Source organism: Thermobia domestica, chromosome 17 (assembly GCF_964235325.1).
Source record: "Thermobia domestica chromosome 17, izTheDome1.hap1.1, whole genome shotgun sequence".
Classification (NCBI taxonomy): Eukaryota; Metazoa; Arthropoda; class Insecta; order Zygentoma; family Lepismatidae; genus Thermobia; species Thermobia domestica.
Window position 1 is genome coordinate 74,587,769 of NC_137470.1, and position 15,740 is coordinate 74,603,508.

The 15,740-nt window shown below is 36.1% G+C and overlaps 1 protein-coding gene across 1 annotated transcript in view; it reads left to right on the forward strand.

Moving 5' to 3' along the window:
* The window catches only part of wcy (WW domain-containing adapter protein with coiled-coil wacky), a 153,836-nt gene extending 138,814 nt beyond the window's left edge, over window positions 1-15,022 (forward strand). Inside the window, exons 9-10 of the mRNA XM_081743479.1 lie at window positions 435-562; window positions 13,391-15,022. Of these exons, the coding sequence (XP_081599605.1) occupies window positions 435-562; window positions 13,391-13,466 (204 nt within the window). The 3' untranslated portion in view covers window positions 13,467-15,022. The remainder of the gene's footprint in view (window positions 1-434; window positions 563-13,390) is intronic.
* Window positions 15,023-15,740: the final 718 nt, after the last annotated feature.

A 15,740-nucleotide genomic window follows, 5' to 3' on the forward strand; every position in this document is an offset into this window, starting at 1 on the left:
AACAACTAAGGAAAAGAAACAGTATAGATGGATGCAAGAAATAAATTAAAAAAAAAAAAAAAAAACTCCGTTCTTACACGGAATAAAATTTGACAAACACAGTATTATTTTTGAACAAAGAGCATAAGACAGTGAAAATTGAATGAAATTGTTAGAAATGGTAAGGATTATTGTTGTACATGGAATGCGAAAAACTAACAAAAATTTATTTCGGGGGGGTGGAGACTAAATTCGTAAATGTAAGTACAACTTAATTTATCTGATCGACAGACAAAATAATCATGTACAATTATTCATTCAGTGGCAAGTATATGTAAGAAATCATGGAGCTATATCTCAACATACTTTAGTCGGATCAAGATCATACGAAATGAGGTAAATTAATTTATTTTCACTTTATGAAATAATAACTAATGAAACTTATTTCGTTGTAGGCACAGAAACTAAGTGAAGAAGCGCACACCATGGGAAGCCTGCACTGCACCAAAGTTTCTGCCGACTTGAAGACAGCACGTTCCTTGGTTAGGTTGAGAGAAATTCAGGCAACCTTACATGAACAAAGGTACAGCTCATATCAGTAAGAAGTCATATCGTGTATTGTAGTTATCAAAGCGCTGAAAGGCACTATATTCAGAGTGTATGATAGTTATCTCTTTTGGTTTCCAGATTTTCTTTGTAGAGAGTGTTTCGATTCAAAGCAATCTAATTAACGTAAATAAAAGTTATCCGAAGTTGAAAATGAGAAAAATAAGAAAATGAATTTGTTACATGCATAACACAGTGGGGGAAAAAGAAATAAATAGTTAACTATCTTAGGGAGAGACTTAAGTCTGATGCAAAACCGAGCCCTAATTGGGAGTTTAAGCAGCTCATAAAACCTCAGTACTGAAAAACGAAATTCAAATTAAATCCATTTAACCCATTTAGTAGTACTTGTGCCCGTATATGCAGCTGAGTCAGCAAAAAGTTTTGAGAGGTCAAAGTTACGTAGGACCACCTCTTAAATTTGGAAAATGCCAAAAACCAAAAAATTTGTATTGTAGCATAGGATCTTAATATATACCATTATAAATTTGGGTGGTCCATCTCGTTCCATTTCATGGTTAGAAAATTGCCAAAAATTAGTACGACCATATGTTTGCCATGAGTTCGGTTATTGACCCAATTTATTCCTTTTGATGAGCTTATTCCCTTTCATAAGGTATGGGCACATTGGTGTTCTCTTCTTGAAATTTGGGAAGGGTACATTGGCCCACCCGTTAGAATTTGGAAGCTGTCAAATTTAAAATTTGGTACAGTAGTATAGGATTTTAATATTTACCATTATAAATGTGAGTGGTCCATCTCGTTTACTTTGATAGTTAGAAAATTGCCAAAAATTAGTACGACCGCGTGTGTGCTATGAGGTCTGTTATTGACCTAATTTATCTCCTATGATGAGGTTTTATTACATTAAATGATTATATGAACGAGTACAGGGTTCATTACCTTTCATAAGACATGGGTACATTGGCAGAACTTTCTTAAATTTTGGGAGAAGTACATTGAATTGCCAAAAGCAAAATTTGGTAGGTTCCACTGTAAATTTGCGTGATTCAGCTTATTTTCTTTTCTGGGTAAATAATTGCCAAATATTAGTAAGGTCACGCGTTTGTCACGTAGTCGGTTATTAATTTTTTTTTTTTTTTTTTTTTTTTTTTTTTTTTTTTGTTTTTTGGTAAAGCCGTAGTATCATATATGGTGAAATGAGTTACTATATGGGTACATTTTATTTTATAAAATATGGATGGATACATTGATGCTCCCCTCTTAAATTTTGGGAGGAGTACTTAGGACCATCCCTTAAATCTGGGAATTGTCAAAAAAAAAAAAAAAAAATGAAATTAGGTAGGTGTTTTCTGCTATTCACTGTACATTTCATTGGTCCTGATTATCCCCTCCTATAAATAAACAATTACCAAAAATTCAAAATTTGGAGGTTATTGACCTAATTTATCTTTCTGCAACATATGATTATATGGTTAGATACAGTGTCTATTCCCTTTTGCATAGGACTCCTTAAATTTTTAGGAGGATACACCCTTAAATTTGGAAATTTGGTAAATGTTCTAGTATGAGGTGCGAAATTTGAATATTTTATTTAACGTTCACTAAAATAGATTGTAACAAAGTCTCATTGTCTTTCATTGAGAGAAATACAATTGACTCGTCCTTAAAAATTGCAATTGTCAGAAATAAATTGTAAAAAACATGTAATTGTTTTTAGGTCTCTGGTAAATTTGGATGTTGCAACTTGTGTCCTTTCAGCGGTATAAAATTAGTAAAAAACAAAATTTGAAGTTTTTTCAGGTAGATTTCGCACTTTGAACTTTAGTCACAACTTAGTCTAAAGTCATTGCTGGGAGGTTAACTTCAGTGAAATATGATTGTTTAATCTTTAAATTTCACACTTATTATTTTTTCTTTTAAATTAAAAATATGATACTTAATATGTAATTATTAGGATTGATTGATATGCAACAACACTTTGAACTTCAGTCATAGCCCACAGTTTAAGTTCATTATTCATGGTGCAATCTGATTGGCTGATCACTTTCAAGAGTTTGCTGCATGTATTTTAAAAGTTTTGCTTAACATTTTTCGATCACTGTAATTTAAATTTTCACTTTGAAAATGTGTAATTTCAAAAAAATCTTGGTTTGGAAAGTTCGAAAATTTTGGTTAAAATTTTTAGTTTGAAAATTTTAGTTTGAAGGTTTTTTGCACGCACATATAAACGTGGTCAAAGAATTGGAAGCCGTTTATTTGTTAATCGAATAGTTAGAAACCGGATAAGCTTTGACAGTTAACTGTGAAAAGTGAAATTATTCTTGATGCCATTTGATTGGCTGATCAGTTTCAAATTTTTCCTTCGTATATTGCTTTAAAAAGTTTCAACACTTTCGCTTAAAATTTTTGATCACTGTATAATTTTTAATTTTTACTTTCAAAATGTGTCATCTGAAAAAAATCTAGCCAGCATAACCGTGAGACGTAAAACTTAATGATTTAATTTCATTTCCAAAATTTTCAAACTATTTTTTTTTTAAATTTAAACTGAAAATTTAAAACCAACTAGAACTTCTCAAACCAAGATTCTTTAAAATTACACGTTTTCAAAATAAAAATTTAAATTAAAGGTGATCGAAAAATGTTAGGCAAACTTTTTAAAAATATATGCAGCAAACTTTTGAAAGCGATCAGGCAATCGGATTGCATCAAGAATAACTTTCCAGTGATAAACCAATCAGATTTCACCATGAATAATGACAAACTGTGAAATGAAATGAAATCTTTTAAGTTTTACGTCATACGAATAAGATGACTAGGATAAAAGATACGGTGATAAGAAATGATTGAAATGGTGAAATGAAGAAAGTGGGAAGAAACGGGAGAACCCCGAGAAAATTCAAGCACAAGGCGTTTGTTCACCATAAAGTTCACTTGGTGCGAGCTGTGATCGAACCCAGGACCCCATGCTCCAGAGCTGAACACCTTAAACTGTGAGTTCTGACTAAAGTTGAAAGTGTTCTTGCATAGCAATCGTTTTTAATAATTACATATCAAGTATGATGTTTTTAGATTTTAACAGACTATCAGTCGTCCTAGTGTTCAATAAGTAAAATTTGTTACATCAATAGATTACCTATCAGGTTCAAGTGCCTAAAAAATGTGAAATTGTGAAAGAATAACCAATCAGAATTCACTAACGTTAACTTTACATCGATGACTGTAGATTATGAGTTGTGACTAAAGTTCAAAGTGCAAAATTAAAATCAAAACCCTTAAAATTTTGACTTTTAGTAATTTTATACCGTTGGACGGACACAAGTTGCATTATCCAAATTTACCAGAGACCTAAAACCAATTACGTGTTTTTCAAAATTTATTTTTGAGAAATCCAATTTTTAAGGATGTCAAATGTACTTCTCTCGATGAAAGACAATGAGACATTGTTACAATCTATTTTAGTTGAACGTTAAGCACAACATTTAATCTTCTCACCTCATACTACAGTGCGTCCCACTAGCTTTCGAACCCGAAAAAAAGTTATAATTTCCGAACAAATATACATAGGAAAATGAAATTCACAATACACGTACCTTGTTTCATGCTGAATACATGACCGTCACAGCAGGTGCTGAAAGTGTCCTCCCTGGACGTCAAGACATGTTTGTACACGGCGTTCCATATTGTGAAAAGTCCGATGTAGAGTCTCCGGTGCGATCTCATGAATCGCATTCTCAATGTTGTTTCGCAACTTTTGCAGTGATCGTGGGTTGTTTCTGTAGACACAACTTTTGAGTAAACCCAATAAGAAGAAATCAGGTGGTGTCAAATCCGGGGATCTTGGCGGCCACAATCCTTTGGAGATTATCCTGTCACCAAAAAAGGACTCAATTTCTGCCATGGCCTCGTTGAAAGTATGGAATGTAGCTCCGTCTTGTTGCAAATAACCGCGACGCAGTTAATGATCGTCCAGCTGATTCACAAATTCACTGAAGATGTGCAAGTAAACTTGTGTGTTTACTGTATCTTCAAAGAAAATGGGTCCAATGATACGCTGTCGGGAAATTGCACACCAAACTCCCACCTTCAAGGGATGAAGTGGACTCTCATGGTATACATGCGGATTTTCGGCGGCACACACCCGAGTATTCTGCTAGTTCACATAACCGGAGAGATGGAACCAAGCTTCATCTGTGAACCAAGTATAGTCTAGGATTCCTGGATTGTCGTGCAACAAAGCTTGCAACCAACGACAATACATCACGCGCTTTTCCCAATCCTGGACGACTGTAACGCGATATGGAAACAGCTTGGCTCTTTTGGCGGCTCTTTGCACAGTTGACTTTGACATCCCTACCTTTTGTGATAATCGACGCAGGCTCTTCTTAGGGGACTGCAAAAGACGTTGCCGCGCATTCTGTACTGTCTTCTCGGATATTCGTGGACGCGCCTCCATGTCCCGTAAGCAACGTTCCTGTTGTTTCGAACTTGTTCACCAAATGATGTACTGGTGATTTCGATGGTCCTTTACGGCATCCAAATTCACGGCAAAATTCACGTTGAATGGTCTGATACGATCCCGATATCCAATATTTTTTTAACAATGAACACGCGTTCCTGTACGGTGTACAGAGCCATCCTCGCGATGCAGCGACTCGAGTCACACTAACGCACGCGCACCACGCCAAGCAGCACTTCCCCTGGCGCCACCTATCGTCTTTGTTTTGACGTGTGCGCTTCTGTTCAACCCTTTCTCGTGTTTAGCATGAAACAAGGTACGTGTATTGTGAATTTCATTTTCTTATGTACATTTGTTCCGAAATTATAACGTTTTTTTTTTGGGTTCGAAAGCTAGTGGGACGCACTGTAGAACATTTACTAAATTTTGTTTTATCATAATTCCCAAATTTAAGGGTGTATCCTTCTCAAAATTTAATAAGTCCTATGAAAATACGTAAGTCCTACGATGATATGATACCTAAGTCCTAAAACCTAAGATAAAAAAGAGAATATACGCTGTACCTAACCATATAATCATTCATATGTTGCAGTAAAGCCTCATCGGTTTGAATTTTTGGTAATTGTTTACCCATAAGAGGGGATAATCAGGCCAATGAAATATACAATGAATCCTAGAGAATATTTACCTAATTTCTTTTTTTGTCAATTTCGATATTTAATGGGTGGTCCTAGGTACCCCTCACAGTTTTTAAAAGGGGTGCACCAAAGTACCCATGCCTTACAAAAGGGAATGAACTTCTGTACACATCCATATAATCACATAAAGTAATAAGAGCTCATCAAAGGGAATAAATTGGGTCAATACCAACCTCATGATAAACACGTGGTCGTACTAATTTTTGGCAATTTTTTAACCGTGAAAGGGAAGAGATGGACCACACAAATTTTAAATTTGGCAATTCCCAACATTTAAGGGGTGGGCCAACGTACCCATGCCTTATGAAAGGGAATAAATAGACCCTGGTACACACCATATAACCATATAAGGTAATAAGACACTCATCCAAGAGGATAAATTAGGTCAAAAACCTCCGAAATTTACATATTGGCAATTTTTTTACCCATGAAAGGGAACAAGATGGACCCCGAAAACTTACAGAGGTGCATACCTTGGTTCTATTTCGAATTTTTAAATTTGGCAATTTCCAAAATTTAATAAGGATGATCATACGTACCACTGCCAAAATTTAGGAAGTGGGCCAAGGTACCGCTGCCAAGATATGGAATGGGTGGTTCTATGTACCTCTAGGTCATTGATCCCGGGCCAGGGACCTTGACCTTTGACCTCTCAAAAAAATTTGATGACTCAGCTGCATAGAAGGCACCAGTATCAACTTACAAAATGTTGTTTCTTGAGGTTTTGCGTCCTTTTGCAGCTCGGAGACTATATGAGACTTGGACTTAGTTTCAGGTGGAATCTGTATCAACATAATGCGTTCAAACTTCAATGCTTATCCAATGGGCATCGAACTCGGGACCATTTGCACTAAACGCGCGAGTGATAGCCAATAGATCAGAGAAGAGGGCTTACAAAATGTTGGTGTTACACAGTTATCTAGGCATTCTAGATTTATGGCATGTGCTTTTCTGAATCTAGTATGTTCTCTCCCTCCGTTCTGCATGTTGTATTTGGTCACTCCTGTGTATGTTTTATTACACTGGCATTTTATACACATCCGAGTGAACATTGAGATCTGTATAATTGTTTTTGCAAGTAGTCATATTCTTTTCCAGATTTGTTGGTAGGTTTGATATTGTAAATTACAAAGATACTACCTACGTCATAAGTCAGTGGGTTAAGGTGAAATGCCTAGTCGTTAATGGGATGTTTGACATTTCTTGAATGAGGTTATAAGGAACCTTAAACATTTACAGTGTTCCTGGTACGTGCTGCGAACATATTGCTCTTATAGCTGTATGACCCTTTGGGTAGAACTCGCTTGTATTGCTTTGTATGTTAAGCTTAACTCCTACTTCTTGTGCTGCTGATGTCTGCACTGAGATTGTAAAAAAGATATGCAATGATACAAGAAATTTGCATTAGACAGACACATTGTGTTATGAAGCATATCCATAGTTACTCCGAACTGTTATTGGATTCCTGTTATCACACTTTTTGATTCCAGCTGGCTGAAAGAGATCATATGTATAGTGGAACAAATTAACGGTATGCAAAAAACCTAAGTTGTTTCCTTACGTTAAATTCTTTCTTTATGATTTGATGTACGATAAGGTATCAGAAAGTTGGTGTAGTCACCTAGAAGAAATCCACTCTGGAGAACTGTGACATCATGATGCTATTAGTCCTTTCCAGCGTAGTCACCGTGCCTAGCGAAACATTTGTGCCAGTGGTTCTTCACTTTCCGTAAGCCCATTTGTAAAAGTCTGCAGTTTGGCTTTGAACTCACAGTTGAGCTTCAGAAATGATGTCATCCCTACCGTCAAAATGACGTCTTCTGAGTGGACGCTTCAGTTCTGGAAAGTGAGAGAAGTCACTGGTGCTACGTACAGTAAGTATGGAGGTGGGGTAACATTTCATATCCAATTCCACTGCCTTCAGCGTGGATCCATGAGCATTGTCTGCCTACAGCAGCACTCCTTTTATGAACAATCTACGACGTTTCTTCTTCAGTTCCTCTCGTAACTTAGTCAAGAGATGGGAATAATAGGTGTTAGTAATAATTTGCCCCTGTAGTAGGTGATCTATCATGGTGACACCTTCACAGTCTCAGAAAACGAAAACATCATCTTGGCGGCGGATTTCTGCACTCGTGCCTTTTTTTAGGGACGGGGAGGAGGGGTGTTTCCATTGTTTGCCCATTTCCTTTGTTTCTGGGTCATGAAGATAAATCCAGCTTTCATTCATTGTCGCTCATCTGCCGAAAAAGTCTTCTTCATCTATCTTACAGCGATGCAACATCTCTCTTGCAGCGTCCTCGTGACCTCTTTTGGAAAGGTGTGGAGAGTAGTGGCATCCAGCGTGTTGACACTTTCTGAAAATGCAGCTGGTTGTAAATTATATTCCAGGCAGACTCGTAACTCATGCCTATTGCACATATAACATTTTCAGTGGTTATCCTCGTGTCTTCCATTATGATCTTCATAACTTTCTCCGTCAAGGCCGCATTATCAGGTCTTCCAGATCTAGAGGCATCCGCGGTGGTTGTGTCTCCCGTTTGGAATTGCCGTTTCCACTTTGATACCATTTCATAGGATGGGCTTTCGTCCTCATAGACTTTTTTTCATCTCTTCGTGGATCTACTTGGCTGATTTCCTCTGAAGATAGAGGAACTTAATGACGCTCCTTACCTCAAGCTTATCAGTCGTCGCACCTTCAGCGATTTATCAGGAAAAAAAAAAAAAGGATTCTAACGAGTCCAGAATTTGCATGGTTAACATACAAGGACGTAACTATAAAATGCATGTCCGAGGAGGTTCACAGTTCCTCACCCTCTAGGTAATTGCACTAACTTTTTGATACCCCTCGTACGGTTAATTGTAGTATTAATCGTTTTATTGCAGATTAATAATAGCAAAGCTTAGTGTTCACATTTTACAAAAGAAAGTTACTGGAGTAATTCATTTTACAGTATTTTCACAAAATGTGGTGATTTTAACACAGGAATGACACGTTCTGCCATGATCGAATGCGGTAGAGCCTTTTAGGTAGGTCTGTTTTCGCCCCAAGCGCCCCTGGGCGATTAGGAAATTGTTATTGTTGGAAAATCAATGCATTATTTCGGGTATTTTGACTCATGACTGTGGTCATAAAACACGCTGCCTATACACTGTGTTAAATATAATTTGAAAGCTTATTTTCTAATCTTTCTGGGTAGATACACCATAGGCAATATTTGTGCTTTCGTTGTATTCCCAGATCTAAGGAGGTAAGATGTCAAATCACCGCTTCTAACTCCGTCTGAGAGCAGCACAAACAGCTCAAAATAGTAATGGAAATGTGGGGCAAATAAAATGGGAACTATTAATACTACACGGTGCAGCATTAGTTTCGAAAATTTTGTTGTGAAAACTTAAGCCTAGAACAGAAGAAAACTACAAACATCACTCTGCTATTGACTTTCCGAGATAAAAGGGGAGAAGCGCAAGATACCTGCGGAAAATGATACCACGAGACAAGTACCTGTATATATAGGACGCCTAGTCAGCAAAAAATGTAGGGATCCTAGGTCAGGGATGCTTTTGAGATGTGTAGCTTTGCTCACTTGCACAATTTTCGGCAGAGAAGTATTGGCCCACCTTACTCTGAGGGAAGAACATAGACTGAAAGTATTTGAGAACAAGATCCTGAGACGAATATTCGTACCCAAGAGGAACGGGAATGGGGAATGGCGGAAACTTCATAACGAGGAACTACATAATTTATACGGTTTACCCAACATTGTTAGGGTCGTCAAGTCTAGGAGGCTTAGATGGGCAGGTCATGTAGCTAGAATGGAAGAAAGTAGAAACGCTTTCAAAGTCTTGGCTGGAAGACCAATCGGAAAACTACCATTAGGAAGACCTAGGCGCAGATGTGAGGACAATATTAAGATGGATCTCGCAGAGATTGGAATACAAAGTAGAAACTGGATGCAGTTAGCTAAGGATAGAAGTCAGTGGAGAGCTTTTTTGAACGCGGCATTGAACCTCCGGGTTCCATAGGCCTTAGAGTGAGTTAGTTATTTAGTTAGTATTGGCCCACTCTCTCAAATTCAGAAATTGTCAGAAATAGAAAAATGGTGGAAGGTCTGTGTACCACGGGTATGAGTAAAAGTGTTGGGAGGTCCACCTCGTTGTTTTGGATAATTTGATTGTTAAAATGTCCTATAGAAGACATTATTACATTTAAAATTTAACAATGAAAATATTATTATAACCGACGGCTTCATTCAAATTTATATTTATTAACAGTCTTCTTCTTCATGATCTTCGTATTATTATTATTATTATTATTATTATTATTATTATTATTATTATTATTATTAATAATAATAATAATAATAATAATAATAATAATAATAATAATGTACACGTTAATTGTGTTAATTGAAAATTTTATCTCGAATAGCTCATAAATTGCCTACAAGAGGAAGATGTCTTCTAGTTCTTTTCCGTTGGCATTGTTCCCAAGATAGCTGACACATTCCCCCGCTGAATGGCTATACTAATTCGTTGTATTAGACATGCTCTTGCTCGGGTATCTCCCGATTTTAACGATATGCTTTGGCCAACATCATTCATACAGTTAAATCCATCTTTGCCCTATGAACCACTTGATTCAATTGCTATTATAACAAACAAATATTTGTCCAATAGATTGATATATTTATCCCTTTTCTCGACCTTTCTTCGAGCTGCTACGAGTCCTGGTCGAGTCGATGTATGTCGAGTAGTATGAAAGTATTAATTTAGAAGTTTTTTTGTCATAATTCCTTTTCTAAGATGAGGTCTTATCGTGACATATGGTCCTATAGATGGTACTTTCGTTCTCTCTCTTTGTTAGCACAAGGATACCATGGTCAACCCCTTTAAAATTTGGTAACGGTGTATTGACTTGCCGCCGTAAATTTGGAAATTATCAAAAAATATAAATTGGCAATTTATAGGACTAAGGTACACCACTCCGAAATATAATTGTGTGTGTGAATTAAAATAGTCAGTTTGGCAACAACGCACTCCAAAGGGAAAGTGTACACGTAGTGAAGCACTCCCAACACACCTCGCTTTTTGCTGTTTGAAATATCCAGCTTTTATTTTGTTACTTAATGCAATGTTGACAAATGCAGAAAACTTCGTTCTAGTTGAAAAAAAAAGAAAAAAAAAAAACATACCGCTTTTCGACATCTCCTCCCAGAAAAGGGTGGAGTTGTTAAGGAGTTCCTTCACTGTTGATACAAATGAAAGGTAACTCTCTAGTTGTTTCGATATCCTTGCATGTGAAGTTGTTTTTTGTGTTAAGGTTCAATATTTCTGAACCTTTTTCGAATTCCAGTGGATGATTTAGTTTATTTTTTTTAAACTTTTCCCCCATTCTTAGAGCTCCTTCGTGGCTAAGTGGTTAGCGTACGGTGTGTTAGCGGTTAGCGCGCGAGAGATCCTGGTTCGATTCCCGGTGGGAACTCATGTGGTTCGGATTCCACGTTAATAGGTTCACGTCTCTCATAATCTCGCTGCTCAACGGGATGTTAAACTGAAAATCAACTGAACTTATTTTCCTCTGTTCTTGGTTTACAGTTTCTGATTTTACGATTCATTTCCTTCTTTGTTTCTTCAGGAAGGGGCACAATTTAGAAAGTCGCTAATTAATTAACTTTTGTATCCGACAATTTCCCAAACGCCTAGGAAACGCATCCTCTTAGCAAATTTTCTTGTTATAAGGATACGTAGATGCTACTGAATAAATCCTTTATCCTTCGAAATGACGAAAACGGTAATACATCGCGAGAAGCTGATTTCTGCAATCGATTGGATTTTTAAGTAGAACCTAGGTACATACAACATAATTAAGAAGAAAATTTTTAAGACCTTTTGCAAGCAAACTAGGGATGGACAAAAATTTTCGGATCCTGGTATCCCGGACCCAATGAGATCCGGATCTGGCCCGGATCTCGGATCTGGATCCGAAATTCGAATCTCAGATCTTGATTCGTATCCAAACCTACATCTGAAATAGTGATGATAAAATTGAATATCTAAAATTCGTCAAAACTTTTTTCGGATTCACCAATATAGTAGGTTGCTGTGCTTTTAAATTTTTCCATAACACGTTTGTGCTACCTTTGTTCTTTATTTTAACTTTGTAATATTTACATGTTGCACTTTCTGTCGAAGTCTCTTTAGTAAAATGTTTCCAAGTTTGACATTTTCCCATTTCAGAGTATAGTGAACTGTCTGAAAACTGATGTAAATGGTAACAAATTCTCCTGTTTAGCTCATCTTCAAAACTTAATGTTAGCTTCACATTGAAAATATTTATTTTATTTTTAGAAAGTAAACTTCACTATTTTCTCATATACAAATGAAATATCTTTTAGATAAGGCCCTTCTAATCGCAGGAATACTAGACAAAACAAACTCTTTATTAATTGTAGTTTCTGACTCACTGGAGTCTAATCATCAACAAATGTAATAATGAATATCTTTCACTTCGAAGATACAACAAAAAATATAGACTGGTTGGCGTGGCACAACAGTAGATTTTTAAACATACACACGAGAATTTCAGGAGAGCGATATGGTTGTGTAGTATTATTAGTATTGTGTAGTGTATTATAAAAGTGTTCGTTGTATGACTTTATCACCTAACTTATGGCTTGCCCTTCTGAGATCGGGGTTTGTTGGAGGAGTAAATAATAAAGAGATTTCTGTTATTTTTTCTTCACCCTCCAGGTTTCTTTAATCATACATTGCTGGGCGTAACCAAAACATATTCATGCATCGTACCATTGAAGTGTTTTGTATTTAGTATATTGAAGTGTTCAAAAATATTTAACATACCCGCATTTGTTCATGTGATCTCAGATTCAATTCTCGGTGGGAACATACATGAGACAATTGAAAGCTAAAACAATATGAAAATAGTATTTAAAAGTCTGGAAATTGATATTAAAACTTAAGCTATCTGTTGGGACTGTAAGGCTGTGGTTAAATTAACCCACACGTTTCATGAAGATATTGTCATTATTGTTTATTTACTATAAGCTACCAGATACATCCTCAGAGGCCATTTTACACTGTAGTAATCAACAGATGAAAACAACATTGGAAAAGGAATGAAAGGAAAGTCTCCAGAGCCTTAGATTAAGGTACTAACCTAGCATTTGCCCAGTATAACTGAGGAACAACCCTGGAAAATCCTCAGTCAGGATGGCTGGTCTCCGAATTTCGGTATTACCCAATTACGAAGCAAGAATCCTAACAACTAGCCTAAGTTCGCTCCGTATTATTATTATTATTATTTAGCAAATAATTAACGTAATCTTCTAAAATTAGTGCAAATTAAACCCTACTTTCTTTATTGCTGATGTTATAGTTAAGATGCCTACATGAGACATCAGTCCCCAGTTAAATGGGCCTTGCTCTTGAAGAGGGTTATACTGCAAGTTCTGGTTTTGATTCAAAACAATTAAGAAATCAACTACTACCAGACAGATTCAGAGTGGTGTGTGGTTAATGTTCAATCGTGATCAGTTTAATACTAGAGAAGGGAAGAGTTTAAAATGATTAAACGCACATTTTGATCTATTAATTTTTCTGGCTTCACCATGCTTACAGCTATGTTATTCAGACTTGCTATTTTTATTTTATTTTATTTTTTCAGAATATTATTTCTTCGGCAACAAATTAGGGAGCTGGAGAAGTTAAAATCACAAAATTCATTCATGTCAGACTCTTAGTGGCACATTGACAATTCTGACTTGGAACGCTGAATGTATGTGATGTGCGCATATCTCTATCGCAGAGGGTTCATCACTCAGTGAAGAGTGCACAGCAGAGAGCTGTCGGCAGAAGAACCAGATGGTCATCGTGGTTCGAGCTTGTGTTCTGAAGCTGTGTTCAAGCTTGTGTTCTGAAGCTGTAACAGAACACGCATCTCCGTAGTGCTGGTGAATTTGCAGGAAGGAAGTGTCACTTCAAAATTTCATCAGTTGTGTTTTACAACTTGCAAAGGTCTCAAACCTGTGCCAGCGGTGAGTGTAGGTCTCGTTGCTCTTGTTTTATTGCGTGGCACGTGCTGTTGGCATTTTATTTTTTTATAGCGGAAAGGAGCATTTTAGAAGAAAAATAGATAAGTTAACTGGAATACTACCAGTGCTGTGTTCCTCCGTGTTAAAGCGAAGTGAACTTTTGAAAGCATTTGTCATGAACATTAGTGTTTTAAAAGTGACAACAGAACATGAAGAAAAGCAGTTCGAACTGGAGCTGTTGAGACCTGATGTAACTGCAAAAAGTACAGATTGTTGTAAAATAATTCCTTTGCACCACCAGCGGTTTCTTTTCCAGTTCTGTTGCAGTTTGTGAAATTGGAGACAGGAGTATTCAGAATATTTTACACACGTACAACGCCCCCGCTACACACACACACACACATACATACATACATTCATACATACATACACAAACGTGTATATACATATTTTCTGTCTCCAGTATACACATCTGTTAACAGATGTCTTTTGTACATAACTTCGATGAACTGGACTATGTGGACTTCTCAACATTAAATTGAAATTATATATAAATATATATATATATATACTGTAATTTAACACTATATGTATGCAGGCATTCCTTTGATAACAATGAATTTAGTGCAAGTGGTGATAATAGTAGGATTATGAAGATATGATTATTGAAAACAAATTTTTGTTTTGAGAAGTTCAAATGTTTGCTATGTTAAATAAGTATTGTTAATTTATTAAAAACATAAAAGTGGGACTTATTACCTTGATGACGTAGAGTCTTTAAATAAATTAGAAATGGTCATATCTGGTTAGTACAGTGAGCTATTTATAAATGAATTTCAGATCGTTGACACCTTTATTTTGAGAAGTCCAGATATTTACATAGTAATTATTGTTGATTTATTTAAAAGAAAACGTGGGTCATAGTTATCATGTATGTAGAATCTGAAACGAGGCCAAACTATTTTCCTGCCATATTTTGGCTTCTGTGTTTTTGATCTGTCTGTACTGATTTTACTTGAGTTCTAGGTTGCATTTGTAAATCCCCTTGACCTGAGTGCACTAGGCCAGTGTGTCATAGTGCTCTCTACGTGGCAAAAGAGTTTGTATGTTGTATGAATGGATTTTTTTTTTTCCTGGGAGAGAAAGTTTCATACGTGTACATTGACATGTATTTATGGTACAAAAATAAATTCCCAGTTCAGAATTTGTATGTAAGGATATGTGTATTCAGAGCAAGGGGCAAATAAATCACAAGTTTCACGTCATATTTGTGTTTCATCAAAAGCTTATTTATCCTTTCCATTTGCATGCGTACATCAAAATTGAAGAGGTGATGTAACTGCGTGAAAAGTTCCTTATCTATTTCTTTACTGGTATTGAGTACTTCTGATGGTGGGTGGTAGTGTTGTTTCTAAAGTTAGAAAATTGATGTAAGATTAATCATGATGTTAAAACTTAAAAAATATCCAAATATAAATTAGTTGTACTTACTAGTGATTTCACATTATTAGTGACTTCTTGTGTAGCACAGTGGTCATAACTAGACATCGGACTTTTATGCAAATTCATATTTTATTTGCTTATATGCATCTCTGTTAGACTTGGTAGAGGTTTCTAACAACAGTGATACAGCTCGAATTTGAAGTTTTATAGCGCATATAAATGCATACTTCAAAGATTATTGCATATATTAGTGCTTAATAGTATATTCTATGTATTTATTTAAGATATATGCTTGTAGCATGCAAAAATGTCTATGTAACAGAATGGCTTTTCGCATGGGAGCATGAGGAATGCCTAGTTTATGGAGAAACAATATTGTTAGCAATGAAGACAAACAAGATATAAACTTGTCCCGAAATCCTACAGGATTTTTTTTCTCACATCCTCCAGCCCTCCCTTGCTTTCTAGAAAGACTAGGCAGAAAATGAAAAGAAAGAAAAAAAAAAACTTGTGCGGTCATTCTCTTGAAGGCGAAGGAAA